Raw genomic sequence first — 15,792 nt, 5'->3', positions numbered from 1 at the left:
TTAGGGGTGAGACTTCTGCCTCTTTAAGAAGAAAATCAGCTGTCCTTGGTTCTAACAGAATAATTTCAAAAAAGACTATGAGAAAAGCACCTGTTTTATAAGTGACATACAAAAAGCTTTAAGCAAGGTGATGAAGCAGATGCAACAGCAAGAAGAATGATTTCTGACTGATTATACAGTAATGGACAGTTTGCATATAAAAATAGGCCTCAACTTGCACAGGCTAAGACGTACCATGAACTACAATAAAAAGACCCATTGAATGAAAACTGAGCTCCAGATATTACAACTATTCTTCATGCAGTATGTAGAAATGACAATAGTCGATGGATGTGATGCCTTAAAAGGCATTCATTTTCAGATGAAGATTGGCCTGGTTTTGATAAAATGTTCCTTTACAAAAATGTCTGGCTCAGCATGGCAGTAGATTTGTGTCTTCAAACAGCCCCATGAGCAGGCACCGCTTGTCAGATGTAAAAGACTAATGGTTTTTGGGTGAGCTATTTATATAATGAAGCAATTCCAGGTCATTTTGATTTTTTCTGGTTAGCAAAGTCATTTCAAAATTTGTAAGTATATCCCATTTGTTCTTTTTAAAAAGGAGATTATGCAACTATTTATCATAAAACATAGTATTTGGATGCAATTAAAATGTTTGTCAGACAACCATAAAAGCCATACATTTAAAAAAAACAAACAAACAAACAAACCCCCCCCCCCCCCCAAAAAAAAAAACAAAAAAAAAAAAAAAAACCCAAAACAAAACAAAACAAAACAAATGAAAACAACAACAACAAAGAAACAAATAAACAAACAAAAAAAAGTCAGTTGTGTAATGATAAACTACATCAGGTCTATTCTGAGTGAAAAAGTTCAAAGTACATTTTTTTCCCAAAGTGACAGATGTATATGCATGTTTTTCAAACAAGTAGTACACCATGACACATCGTTCAAAGTAACTCTGGGATTTATTAATCAGATCATTCAGATAACCCAAATTTAGCAAATTTTGCTTCCCCATTTCGTCAAAAACAATGAAAACTAAACAACAGTGATAAGTAACATTAGTGTCATTACACAAGGATACAGCTGAACAGAAATTTGGCTCATAATAAAGTTGCATCACTGACATCTTAATGAGTCAAAGCTCTTATATTATTTCTATTGAACATACATTGAAACAACCTTGAAAAGATACACAAACTGGTAGCTTCAAAAACGAATCTAATACTATGTCTAATACAAAACCCTGGTTAAGAATAGTGTTAATTGGCATATTAATTTTATGCTCTAAGGCTACTCTGTTTATTAAATAGAGAAGGGACTGGTCCTGTGATGTTCACAATGCACACATAAATATGAAATGGATGTGCTAGTAAAAAGTAACTATTAAAACAAAACGGACTGCATGCAAATGGTGAGGGTTGTTCTATGCTATGTAGTAGTTATAAACATATTTCTCAGAAATAGATCACACTGGAAATGTGTAATATATTTGCAAAGTTGTGAATCACAATTATCCAAAGTCACCTGGAGGTGAGAAAAGTCAGTTCACTCCCACACTGCAAACCTGTCAGCACTACTTTGGCTGCATAATCAGGTTGTCATTGGGATTAAGACACAGAGAGAAAAGTAAGTGTAAAAAAAAAAAAAAATTCATTCAATTTGACATGCTAATCTTCCTGAAAGAAGACAGCTAATGGCCACTCGTCTTAGGAACTATGAAATGAAACTTTCTCTTCTCACAGAAATTTCACTTATGGCAGTTATACTGGCCCATCTTAGATCCAACAAAGGCTAACTGATCAAACATTTTGTGTCACTTTAGATCCCCTCACACCTTTGCACTTGAACACACCAAGACGACTTCATTGGCTAACAGACAACTGCAGTGTTGTTATTTTTTTTTTTTTATCCATGATGATTGGACAAAAGACATTTGCGCACATGATAGATAAACATTATGAAAGGGTCAGGTTGAATAGAATACTGATTCCTTTCACATGACATACAAGAACTGGGAAACAAGTAAAAGGATCAATGAGGACGCATTAACGAAAAGGCAACAAGCAAAAAAACATGAAGACAACAAAAAGGTAAGGATGAATATATGTTCTACCTGACACATGCTGAAGGTCTATTACATACCTTCATGAATATTACTTGGATATTAAACAATTTTTGGATAGACAACGGGTGGATGGGCTCTCTAATAGGGTACATTTTACAAGAGTATGATCATGGATGGCCTCTAGTAGGAATTTGTAAACACCACAACCACTAAACGCTGAGAAACTGGCACAGTCACAATCACACTGACACACAGCACAGGCAATGTACTGGTACATTTACCCCATCAGGTGGTAAGTTGGACAGGCAGCGAGGAGAGAGTGGGTTGTCCAAACCACAAAGGAGTGTTGGTGGCTGCCGGAACAAAACAAAGAAGACAACGGCTACAGCATTCCACATAAAAGTTCTGTCTTTCCCAAACACACCAGAGACTGTATCTCTAACTCTACCCATGACCAGAGAGTTTGATGATGATCCTAAATAAAGATGTAGACCAGCCTCGCACTGACCAGTGACAGTTTTTAATGAAACATCAAAGAAGAATTCACAAACTCTGGCAAAGGCCTGTTACTGGTGCCAATTTTCAGTTTATCAAAGAAATATTTTGGAGAGTTTCGTGAGAACCTTTTTTTTTTTTTTTTTTTCATTAATCAAATTAACATCAAATGAAAATGAACAGTTTGATGCATTGGTAAATATGGCTTAAGAGTTTAATTTGATACACAGTATATTCCTGTACATTGTTCACATGTTAGAAAATTTATCTCCCTGAGTCCAAACTGTATGTAAAATAAATAAATAAATAAATACATAAAATAAAAATCAGTCATCAGCAATTCATAACTCCATTTCCGCCTGTAACAACTTTGAAAGATGGGCGTTACAGCTGTACCCATTGGATGGTGAAATGTCACGGATGTAAAACGTGTGTCGAGCCTCAGGGCCAAACGTGAGTGACTGAGATGAATGTAAAAGCTAGCTTTTGGAAGAACTTTAGCTTCCATTACGTTGAAGGGAATATTGAGCTGGAAAAGAGCTTCTTTTTGGTGCTTGGCAAAATCGGTATGCATGTAAGTATTCAAGCAAATATAAGCTTCCAGTTGATAAACTCTTTCATGTTTTGTTATCAATAAAAGATAACAGAATTAATTAATTTGTTCTTAATTATTGATCATTACAAATGTATACTATGTTTTATGAGTAGCAAACATTTACGCTGTCAGAAAAAATAAATTAAGTATTGAAATTAGGGATGAGTCAAACCATCTGTCTGACACCAATCAGTTGACTGAGATTCTTCAAGTTTAGCAGTCAGTGTGCATTTCTATAACAAGATAAAACAAATAGAAGCTTCCTAAAATGTACAGGTATACCATTTCAACAACAACATTGCTCAAAGACTGAGCAAAGTCATGGATGCATGATATTCCAGGAGTGACTGTCGTCATGACAATGCAGCAAAGATGATCTGTTCAGGCACGTTAATGGCGATCTGTCCTGAACTGTGCTAGGGGTTTGAAGTGCTTGACACACATTGCAATTCTGTGTTAATGTACCCTGAAAGTGGAGAAGGCCCACTGCACCAAACCCCCCACCCCACCCTCTAAAAAAAAAAAAAAAATTATAATCATCTAATTGAATTGTGTGGTACCTGGAGATCCTCCTCCTTAATTAAAATGAGCCTAAAAAATAAAAATCCAATTTCCTCCTTTTCCTGTTAAAAAACACTGACCTCAAGCCAAAAAGATCATTTAAAGAACAAAAGGTAAAACCCTTTTATCTTTTGGTTTAATAAGAAGACTAATACTAGCTTATGCTCTCTTGCTTATATGTGTACGTTTTATTTGGTAATAGCTTAGATCCCTAATTTTAATGCCACCAACACCTACATTTCCATTATTTTAAGTTTTGAATGGAGCTAGGAGAAAAAAAAGAGGCCAAAGGCGAAATTAAGAAACAGGGATGGAAGTTAGAGGATTGAAAAAGAAATAATGATGTAACAAGGAGAACAGTCTACCCAGTCCCTTCATGTCAGTGGAAAGCTTAAAAATTATCCTTCCACCAGAGACAGTTCAGGAAGTTAAATTCAAATTCAACTTTCCTAGGGATGACAGTAGAAGGGTCTTAAAAGATTAATGGGTATAGCTTTGCTGTCTTGTCATGTTTAGCCATACATTGATGGAAACTTCATTAAGCCCGTCTATTTCAGGTTCTGAACATCTGAAAGAGCTATGCCATGGATTCGGAACTGAGAAATTGTATGGAGGAATTTACTAGAGAATAGTTCTACTCACTTAAGATAGACTTAAAGATATGGTCAGCTCGCATTTTGATGATGGTGCACCGGATGATTGAGTCTGTATCAAACAAATTCTTTATGGAGTCAGTTCCAGACCCTACTTGACAACTTTTACTCACAGGACACAGGAAGCACCATCAGTAAAAAAAAAAAATCGGCATCCCACATAAAATGTGTGTAGTGCTAATATAAAATTGATTGCAGCCCATTTTTCTTGAACTATATTTTGTACAAACTGCTTTACACACACATTTAAAAGTTTAATTACATTTCCTACTTGCTCATGGTTACAGTGGACTAATGTGACACTGCTTTAACAGGAAAGCAGGAAGAGCCTCAGAGGCAGAAGTATACATACACACACACACACACAAAAATCCACAGCACGAACAAAAACATTTCATGACTCCTGGCTGGTGCTCTGAAGCGACATACACATAAAATAGAAAAGTCACTGAAGGTGATAAGGCACAAGAAAATTTTACAAGGGCAACTCCCTGTAAAAGTCTAAAGTGATATGAGAGGTAACAGGAGGGAAATCTTCATTTGTTCTCACAAGCAGAGCAATGATAGACACCTACACTGAAGAATCAGCTCAATCAAAAACACAGCAATGCAATTTAGTGCCAACAACTTCTTCTCCTGAGGAAAAAAAATTAAAATAAAAACCATCACCAACTTATAATGCAGTCAAACCCAAGTAGTTTGTTTTTTTTTTAAGAAAAAATAAATAAATAAAAGAAATAGAAGTCTCTACGTTTTAGATCAAGTCTACAATCTCTGTGTCAGCAGCATTATTGAACTGTAGTCCCAATTTCAAACTGATGCTATAATATCCTGGATGCCATTTAAAAATGCTTACTTATTAGCATGCTCAACACTTCAAGCAAATACCAACCTAGCATGAGACTGGCAATATGACTGAGAAACTTCTGTCAGCATTTCATAAAAATTGGATGCAGCTCTTGTTTGACTTTTGTTGACACAGCGAGAAACGACACAGCAGTGAAAAGGAGGTAGTTGTACAGTCTTTAAATTCCCCTTGCATACAGCCTTCATTCCATCAAACATATTTTGGTGTGTCTAAAATGTGGCAATTTGTCTGGTCGCTAGACTGCAGTGTGAAAATGTGAAGGTGTTCATTATAATGAAGGCAGACATTTTTAAACTCAAGCACCATTTTAATAAAAATGAGCTGTAATCTAGTCAGTTCTGACTATTTCAAGCATCTGTTTCCCATATGTCTGACAAATGTTGTTTGCTCTGCCCATTCCGATGTACTTCCTGAATGAATACTCTATGGCTGAACGTCAAAACACACTAGCCTAAAATTGTAGAATTTCACTGGACAATCAGAAGATGTAAATAAAGTTTAAATAGGTACTATGGCTGCAAAAAAAAAAAAAAAAATTGCCTTAGTGTTGGAGAGGAAATCTTAACTTCATGAACTTCAAAGTGCAACAAAAGTCCGTTGCTGAAAAGAAAACAGTTTCAGTCACAATATATAGCATGACAGATGTGTAATTTGCATCACATTTCTGTGATCAAGTTGCTCAAGTTTGTTGTATCTTTTGACAAACAATTCTGTATAACTAGTCTATTGAGCTTTTGGTGCATTAATATTTCCAGTATTGTGTTACGCATTTGTGACTAACTCTGTTCAGAACAGACTGGCCGCGATCTCCAGATAATTGCTCCAATCATTTCTTAATCGGAGTTGTCTTCATGCTATAATGAGTCTGTAATTAAACCTTATAATAAAAGAGCACTTTAAGGTCAAGGCTTTCATATGAGAAAGGACTGGGGAATTTATGAGTGCCCAAAATTATGTCTCAAAACCTGAGTGTCAACCTGCATCACAAGTGGTTAAGAAAAATGAGCTTCAGAGCATGTTTATATGTGGGTGGAGCAATCTGTCCACATGAAGCAAAGGCTGAATTAACCTGCAGGATGATGTAACATGATCAGGCTGAGTATGTGTAATCTATGGGGGACACAGGCAGCAAGAATATACCATTTTACTGTTTGTTGTTGTTTTTTTAAGAGATAATTATAGAATAGTCTCTTCTTTCAGTGGAACTGTTCCACATATGTAGACGTGGCAGGATTCATGTACCCAAGGACTGATTTCAGAGTCTAAAGAGAAGCAAATGGGATGCGTCGAGGAAAGAGGTATTAGGAAGCCTCTCTTTAAGTCAGCAACGTTGAAATTTTCATTTCCCATGATTGTCATGTTGCGCTTTACCTTTACATAGAAATAATTATAACCTCTAAATGTGCAGCAATGTAAGCACAGGAAGGAACTTCAGTTAGAACAAGTTTGAAAAACCTTACATTCTTGGTAAGAGACAAAACAGCCAAGTATAAAAAGATTGACGTGGAAAGAGTTAAATAACACTGACATAACTGCTGAATGTATAAGGATTCATAACTATACTATTATTAAATCTTCCAAGTCATATTTTTATTTGAGGGACATTTCTTCAATTTTATCCCCTATTCGATGTTGTGTAGGAACATAGTGGATCTGATCTACCCAGTTAAGGAGTTCCAGGATGCATCAGGATTTTAAGATTTATTCTTTTTCAGATATAATGATATGTCTAACTGGTCAACTGTGAGGTGAAACCTGCCCAAAGGTCATTACATTTCAGCTTTGAGCAGGGAAATAAGTGTGCCTGTTTGGGCACGAGCAAAGACATGACTGTTTCACCTGACTGAGCTCACTTGATGATTTGCCAGCCAGACTGGCTGTGCCTCCCCTATGGCTTTCAGTGAAAATGAATGATCCCTGGGTGACTACTGCATTTTATACAACATGGCCACAAGTCTGCAAGAATTTGATATCCATTCCAAAGGGCAAGTTAAATTAAAAGCTACATCATAAAACTTGAAAGTTCAGAATGACTTCATTTTCACACAAGGTTGGACACATGAATATCAAAATTACACCACAATATGGCCTAATTGAAAAACATTGTTGCTTTCAGGAAGGAGGCAGTCAATATTTTGCTTATGTTTTCAAGCAAACAATTGAAGAAACTAAACAACTTAATGTGAATTAATGTGATACCTGACTATCTACCCATGCATTTATAGAGGATATAAGTCATACACTTTTCTTTATTGTCTTCATTTCTTAGTGGGCTGATTTAGCACTTCCATTTAGGCTTCCATTAAAATCATATAGTATACTGGCTAAAAGCAGCATTTCTGTTCATTACATCTCAACTGGCATATCATCCATGAGTCCAATTAACACATAAATCATGCTGTGATATAACAAGTGAGAGCACTGAGTATAATTCCACTGTTTTATGAAATTTTAACAATGAAAAATTTATTTTTTTTTTTGTCATTGGAAGTTGATACCCAAAGTCAGAGTAAATGGAAATCCTGCAGTGCAAACCCAGCTCTTATTCAGTTTTATCACTTGTCAAATCATATTTCGTTCTGCTTATTTAGAATTGTTATTAAACAAACAAATTAATGTAGATTGGTAATGAAGTGGGTTTTAAAGATAATATGTAAATTAATTTTCCATTTACCTCAGAGACTGTTAAAACCGTCTCATGGCAGCCTCACAGAGGACTCAGCAGCAGCAGTAGGATTTGACAGCCACGTGAGACATGTAAAGCAGCCAAATTTTCTAAGCTCTGTTCTAAAACTCTCATTTTTACCTACAACACTTATATTTATATGGATTTTATTTTCATCACACTGGCATTAACTTGAACATTAAATAAGAAGTCAGTACCAATGGGACAGCGGCATATAAGACTTTAATATGCTAAAGCGAAATAAGAAAGTCAAAATATACGAGATGGAATTTCTATTTTATATTCTTGAAAGATTGTTTTTCCTGCACTTTCCCTCTATTACACTGATGACAAAGAGTGGCAGGGAACAAGGGGTGTGAAAAAAATGGGAGTGACATGCTTACTTCAATTGAACAGGCATTGCCGCAGTTAAGGCTGCTGGCTCAACAGGATGTCTCCAAGAGGTGATTACTAAAGACAGCAGTCACACACATTAAGTGCTTAGACCTGAATCACTGTAAGGTAGGGAATGACATTTATTTCAAGGACTTCTTGTAGAATGAAAGATAAACCCAATGACTTCTTACTGAGCTGAAGATTATTCCATGGGTCACACTGGCAGGGAACCTTTACCATTCCTTGCTAGCATGAAATCTGCACCACAGGCAGTTCACCAGTCTATATATAGATTAGGGTGGTTTCAAAACAGCCAAGCACATTGTGCAAACAGCTCCTAATTTGTTACACATTATGTACATCAAATATTCCATAGACTCTACTGCATCTTCGATAATTTCACTGTTTTAGTTATGGATACAAAGATTACCCTACCATCACACCAAGCTAAAAATGTCTCTGAAGCCAAACAGACAGGGGCATCATGCAAAGGGCCTATAAAGAGTGACTCCTCCGTGACCACAGAGTAACCTATAATTGGGGGCCCAATATCAGCCTGCCTAAAAACACAGCTTACAATATACATGCTTCAAAATAGAAGGTGGTCTGGTGGGGCTGAGCAACAGTGGGCAGAGTAAGGTGGAGCCTCAAGACTTGAATATCCTTCACTTGCCAACTTGTGTTCAGTAAGTTAAAACAACTGCCACCTGGCAAAAAATACACAAATAAAAAAATATGATTAAATACACTATGATGTGAGTAAGCCACACAAAGCTTACTGAAGCTGTTAAAGGCTATTATGTGACTAAATATATAGAGATTGAAAGTCACATGGTAGTTTAAACACTAAACACTTTGCTGAATAAACAATACAATTCTAAAAACAATATATTATTGGTATCTGTAGTCACAATTCTGTGTTAATCTATGTTGCTTGTTGGTATACACAGTATGCAACATATGCTTAACACAGTTCATTATCTAATATGGCAAATATTTTGGATAACATACATCAATAACTTACATGCCAATAAAACAATAAAACAATTTGGAGGTCACCAGTTTTGTCCGCAAATTATCAGGAAGGAAGGATGCGATTTCACCTCAATTCTTTAACTATTGAGGTGCCTTTACACCTCAGCTGACCCAGTTGTACTGCTCACAGGTCAACTCCTAAAATTGTGCTTAAAGTGAGCTGCTTCCATGTGTGGCTTTAAATAATATGTGAAACAGGATGCCACAATTAAACAACCTGCCACAATACCATATATGATTAATTCTGTAATTGCACAGTTGATATTGTAGATTGTGTCAAAGACGCATTCTGTCATTCTGTAGAGAGCAAACTGTGGGATATAATTCAGTTGGGATTCTTAAGGTTTCAGGACCTGAACATGGGGCGATATAAATGTAAAGACATACCATCTTCATACATTTACAATAAGACAAGTTGCAGATGTCACCAAGCACACTGAAGGAGAAGTGAGAGGTTATAGCACACATTTCTCTTGCTGTGTTGTAGTTCAATAAACATTTCTGTAAAACTAGCAAAATTAAGCTCTTAAGCTCATAAGTATGGCAGCATAACTGTAGACTGCATAAATCCAATTTTGTAAAAATCCATCCAAGTAAGCCCTATTAGCTCATGAAATTACCTTTAGGCTATCAGCTAGCTTAGCACGAAAACAGTTTTGTTTTTTGTTTGTCATTGTGGTCCTCACTCCATTTAGCCCAAACCATGTTGGTTATCAAAAGTCAAACAAGACACTTGCCCTTTTCAGCAGAGCTCAGAAAAAGGGATGAAGAGAGGATGGAGAGAGGCTGCATGAAGCACTTCCATTTTACCCCCCCTCACTCCCCTCCTGAACAGTGGCAGATGACAATAGCTTCTAAATCAGGGCACGCCAGACATCCTGACAAAGGCAGGCTCCTCCCAAGCTGCTGAGTCCCTGCTCCCAAATAAACATAGCCACGGGGAGAGGGCAAGAGTCAGGGATGTGGTGTTTGCCATGTCCAGACTAGCAGCATAATTAGTCCTTTGGTCCAAGAGAAAAGCAGTTTGCCGGCGAAACATAAAATAAACGCTGGACAAGGCATATGTCTTGACACACTACAAGGCTCAATCGCATTCTGCCTAATTAAGGCTGCAACAGAAAACACTGTTACAATAAATCCCCCACACACACCAAAAAATTAAATAAAATAAAAAAATAAATAAAATCACTCACAGATAAAAGGCAAATAATTTCCATATAGATACACATTACACATACACACTGCCACAATTGTATAATGCATACACAATTATGTCTCTTACTCACATGTATGCAGGCGAAAGGGGTGAGGACCTAGATGTCTTAAGAACTGGTACTGGGAATTTCCAGCTGACAGGAGAACCGCTTTTCCATTTCAACGGCATGTTGTTGTCACCAGAATGGTGCTAGAGCAGTACCAACAGCAAAGACCATTTCCATGAAAAGGTTTCCAATGCAGTCTTCCATCCCACTCTGCCCACACCATTTAAGGGGGAGGGAGAGCAGCAACAGCAGCAGCTATAGAAAAACACTGGTATAGGCAGTGCAGGCTACAGTCAGGGTTGTGACTTTAGCGGCAGCACTGAGAAACCAATAGATTGCATCCACCACGACTACTTGCCCTGCTGCATTCGCGGTTGTCTCGTGGTAGGAGGGGGAAAAAGCCCTGCCTTCCCATCAGCCTTTCAGTGTCTGCGAATAGCCCAGTAGCTAAGCAACAGTGCCACCTTGTTAAAGGAGTTGTGATTACAGCTCCTGCTATGAAAACAAGTGAAGAGAGAGGAGGAGAGATGGGACACGTGAGAGGAGAAAAACTACTTTGCGATATTTACAGCTTGACTGGTTTGGAGCAAAAACATTTACTGTCCTCTGGAGTTTAAGTCTGTGCTAAAATACATTCTACCAAATAAAACTGCATATCCTTTAGGAATATCCTTATTAGTATTATTCTTTATGCACTGACTTATGGTCACTAGATTTATATTTCAAAAAAACAACAGGAATTCAAAAATAGATTATTTTATGGTGGAATGTATTTTTAATTCACATTACCTTTTTTAGATGTCACCAAAGCAAGTTAACCCTACAGCCATGACACTGAATTATCTGATAACTATGAAAACCTTACAAATTTCCTCTACTTTACATATATTCTTTATCCATATAATTTATTGAGAAAGATCTATTTAGATTTTTGGCCAAACAACACAGATAGTAGGATACATGGAAATTACCTCTTAAATATTAATTGGGTGGAATCAGCCCATTAATAACTACTAAGTGTTAAGTAGGTATAAAATATTAAGTCCTAAGGTATTAAGCAGCTACACATAGAGATGTAGCCTTTGAAAGCCATGTTATTTCCAAAATAAATCAGAAATTCGTTGAAATAAAGTGAAATGGAATATATAGGGTCACCAAACTCTATGTAGAGAAAAGGAACTGGCAACAGCAGCAATGCACTAAACATGCAGCCTGTTTCTTCTGCAAAAGCAGCATTAATACACACACCAAGCATCCAGTGGGTCTCAAGTAAAAAGGAGTCATTTCTAAGTTTTGCTATTACAAATGCCGACTAAACCTGCCAAATGACCCACCCATCTCAGTGTTTACAATACAAGTACACTCTTGTATTCTAAATTCTGACTAGCACTACTTCTTCAGGACAGTCTGGACATCAGAGTGAGCTGATATCAGAAAGTACCAAGTCAAGACTAGCATAGCAAATTCATTAGAAAAAAAGTGAAAGAAAAGCAAAACAAGAGGTTCACTTCTTACCACACAACACAGCTATTGATGATACAGCTATAAAGTTTTGTTGTAAAGCTCAGAAGTTCAATGTTTCACCGACATAAATAGCAATGGAATGCCAATATTGGCTATGTAATAATGGTCAACTTTACAAATAACTTCTTGAAGATTAAGGCTATTCTTGAAAAGTTATTTTATGTCTGACATGTGAACCACATGCAGAAGATGTTTCTTGCACAAGTGGTACATTCAAGTCTCTCTCTAGTGGTTTCTGTCCTGCATTTATTTAAAATTAATATGTTTCAGTTAAAAATCTTAAGTCAAGTCAAAGAAAATACTCCTTTCACTCATTTGTGACAAAATCCAGCATGAGTCAAAAGCTACAGATGCAGACTGAGCATGACAACCTTAGCAGGTTATTGATATTATATGAAATCATAAAGCTGGTTTAAAGGCAAGATAAGATCGTTTTACATCCTGTTCATGACCTGTTGCTTTTCTTCTATCGACACAATCAAACCTTAAGTGCTTATACAGCAAGTGGAAGAAAGGCCTCAGCTACACAACTGCAGTCCTTTAATCTTCTCTGTCAAAGCCTGTAGGCTGTGCGTTACTCAGTGAACTAAACAACTGTTCTCACAAAATTGTAACACGCTTATCTAGATTTTAGGGTAGCCAAAAATCTGTGAAAGTAAGCATATGCAATTTGATCTTTTATCTAAACTCATTACATCTAGCTTTAATTAGCTGACAGCAGCGTCATGAATGACAGCTGAGAATGCACGTCTCACATGACTCTGAATGAAAAATGCATGTATGGTAATATTTTCATTTTGATAGCAAACAAAAAAAAAAAAAAAGTAAAATCTGAAGACATATACTGAAAATGAGACAATATTTCAGTCATTTTCAATAAGTTTATAACATATAATATCTTTCAAATTACAAGATAAGACTGGTGGACAGTGTGGAAATGGCTCTGTCTCCTGGTCCCTGAGCACCACAGCCCTTCTGCTTTTCTTTCTAGTCTAATTAGAGATTACCCGATTAACTCTTCTGACTTTGAGTGGGAGCTGTTTCCTAAACAGAACTGACAGAGGGCTGCTACTTACTGAATATATGTGGTTCAAGAATGCTAACTGTAAAAAAACATTTGATTATTAATAAAAACTAAGAAAAATAACTTACTGTACTCTATGATAGTTAATGTTGTCTATTATCGGCTCCTGAATTCAGCAAGGGTTGTGTGTTATAAAATACAACGTTGCGGTGTATAAATGCACAAATTTACATTGGAAAACAAAATAATGCAATGGGACATTTTGCATTTACCTGTCATGCAGTCCGCTGGGCATCGTCTCCCCTCTTTGTACAGGGTGCTCCATACCCTCACCAAAACCACCTCAAAAAAAAACACAGAAACAAGGTACTTTTAATATTTGTATTAAGCATATCCTTAAAAAAAAAAAAAAGATTACATCTCAGACAAGAACAAAAAAAAAAAAATAAAAGAGAGAGAGAGAGAGAGAGAGAGAGATGAGGTTGTTAAATGCAGACCTAGTTGTTTTTCAGCATTTGCAAATAAGAGTTACTGCAATTAGTGTTAGTACTACTCATTTGTTACTACTTTATTGCTTAATGGCATCAATATTTCATTACTTTAATTGCTTTCAATGAAAAGTCCTATTGAGGACATTTACAGTCCATGGCTGTGCAACATGGTATTTGAGTAATGTTATTAAATCCCTTCATGCTGATTCTAGATGCGTATTGTCCTACAGTTGAAAGTAAGAAGGACGTTTCTTGACCCCTCATCCCCTTCTGAAATGTGACAGTTGCATCATACTAAAGTAACTTGTTGCTTTACACAGAACTAGGCTAATGGGAGCTAAAAATATCTGTCGTGTGTGTTGGTGGATAGAATAATCTTTCACGTATGCGGATATTTAGCCATCGCTATTTACACAACGTCCAGCTAAATCACGTTTATCATGTAAAAATAAAGTTAACAAGTATAAATGTTGATTTAGATCCAGTAAAGTTGAGTCAGAACTTGCTGCCTGGTCCAACGTCGTAACACATTCATCATGACACGCCACTGATGGATTTGACAGTTCACCTTTGTGAAGTGCTGCTGCTCTCACACAGTCAGTCGGAGAGCTTCGTCCTTTTAAAGGTAAGTGTGACATGAGGGGAGAAAACAACTCCAGGGTGCGGTAGCTGTCCTGCTAGCGTAGACGTGAGGCTAACACTATTTAAAACCTTGGCCCTTAATAGCCAGGCTAGACAACTATAATGAAAGCAAGAGGCAACCCTGTCACACCGAAGCTTTGCCTATTTTCTGGCTATAGTGCCTCAATACTGTCGTTACATCTCCAGAGTAGACGGGCTAAAGCTAACTGGCTAAGCTAACCCTTAACGTTAACATTGGCTAGCTCGACATAGCGTTGGATGCGGACAGCAGACTTTATCTCTGTCAAGTTGTTCACAGTCGACCGTCATCGACTAGCTGTGTTATCTCAGCTAGCGGCGGCAGACACGGCCGGAGTCCTACGCTGTGTGAGTTGGGTTAGTTATTAGTTAGTCTGGTTGGCTGGTTGGTTTGCCACCACCTACACACGGCTGTAACCAGCAGTCAACCTGCTGTTTGTTGAACTCGGTGCGGCTTATATGGCATTTCAATCCCCGTATGCGTCTGAAATAGACTGTGAAGTTAAAACAAAACAGATTCCGTACCTTCAACGCCGACACAACGTTAACAGGCGCCCTTGTTTCCCTTCCAAGCCCTCAAATCCACTTAGACCCCCCGGAGCCTCCTTCCTTTTTTAATCCAATACGGCCGCAGTTTACTGGGAGAGCAAGAGTATCCAAACTTCCGATTGGACGAAGAGTATGGCAGTCTTTTCTCATTGGCTTAAAACTTCCGTTACTAAACAAAGTGGTTCTAACGAAGATACCCTTTTCTTTAAAAATTTTTAAAGCATAAAAGCAATGCCTGCATTTGTTTTTATGTTAATTGCGATTCCAGAACATCCATTGAGTTCTTCTGATGGATGTGTACGGACACGGAACATCAATTATTTTAAGACTGACTGGAGCAAGGACACGCATTGTAAAGGCAAATTAAAATAACCACTCGTGCTTTGTGACTGATAGCTTTTCAAAATAGTATGAGATCCTGTTTTCAACAGGACATTAGGGTGAACGGGGGAAATTATTGTGCTTTTATTTGTTAATTTATTTTTTACAGCTGCTAATATAAATTGTGACAATGAAAGTGACTTAACAACTCTCCCCATACTCTTACTCGTATCATTACCAGTAATGATAATTTAGAGTGCTTTCCAAAGTCGTGGAGTTCCAGTTAAAGACTCATCCAACTGATAACATTTAGGCGACTATGTCAATACATAGTCGCCTAATGTTTAGAAATAGAGGGTTGCTCAGGGGGCGCAGATCTTCATTAAATTCGGTGCCAAAGAATTTACAAAACAATTTACATCAGGGTTGTTCTTTGGTCCATGCGCAATTCTTCCACCAAGTTTGGTGCAAATCAGTTCTGTATCTTTTGCATGATCCCACTGACAGAAACCCTACAAAGTGGGTGAAAAACAAAAGCACCTGATGTAATCAAAGTTTCACACATATTGTCAAAGTTCAGCTCCTTCTGTATAATTATCAGCTTTTGAATTGTTGAAATTCT

General features: G+C 37.1%; 1 protein-coding gene across 4 annotated transcripts in view; it reads right to left on the bottom strand.

Annotated features, from left to right (window-relative positions):
• The window catches only part of klhl13 (kelch-like family member 13), a 28,914-nt gene extending 14,015 nt beyond the window's left edge, over positions 1-14,899 (bottom strand). Inside the window, exons 1-2 of one of the 4 annotated variants that reach the window (XM_029519887.1) lie at positions 14,826-14,899; positions 13,422-13,491 (exon numbers count right to left, since the gene is read on the bottom strand). In XM_029519887.1, coding sequence (XP_029375747.1) covers positions 13,422-13,474 — 53 coding nt within the window. In that variant the 5' untranslated portion in view covers positions 13,475-13,491; positions 14,826-14,899. Of the gene's footprint in view, positions 1-2,352; positions 2,425-10,625; positions 10,914-13,421; positions 13,492-14,208; positions 14,274-14,825 lie in introns of those variants that run through there. The other 3 variants (XM_029519883.1, XM_029519885.1, XM_029519886.1) reach the window with 3 other exon arrangements.
• Positions 14,900-15,792: the final 893 nt, after the last annotated feature.

Source organism: Echeneis naucrates, chromosome 14, assembly GCF_900963305.1.
Source record: "Echeneis naucrates chromosome 14, fEcheNa1.1, whole genome shotgun sequence".
Taxonomy (NCBI): domain Eukaryota; kingdom Metazoa; phylum Chordata; class Actinopteri; order Carangiformes; family Echeneidae; genus Echeneis; species Echeneis naucrates.
The sequence above is the reverse complement of the archived record's forward strand: the minus strand, read 5'-3'. Positions and strand labels throughout refer to the sequence as shown.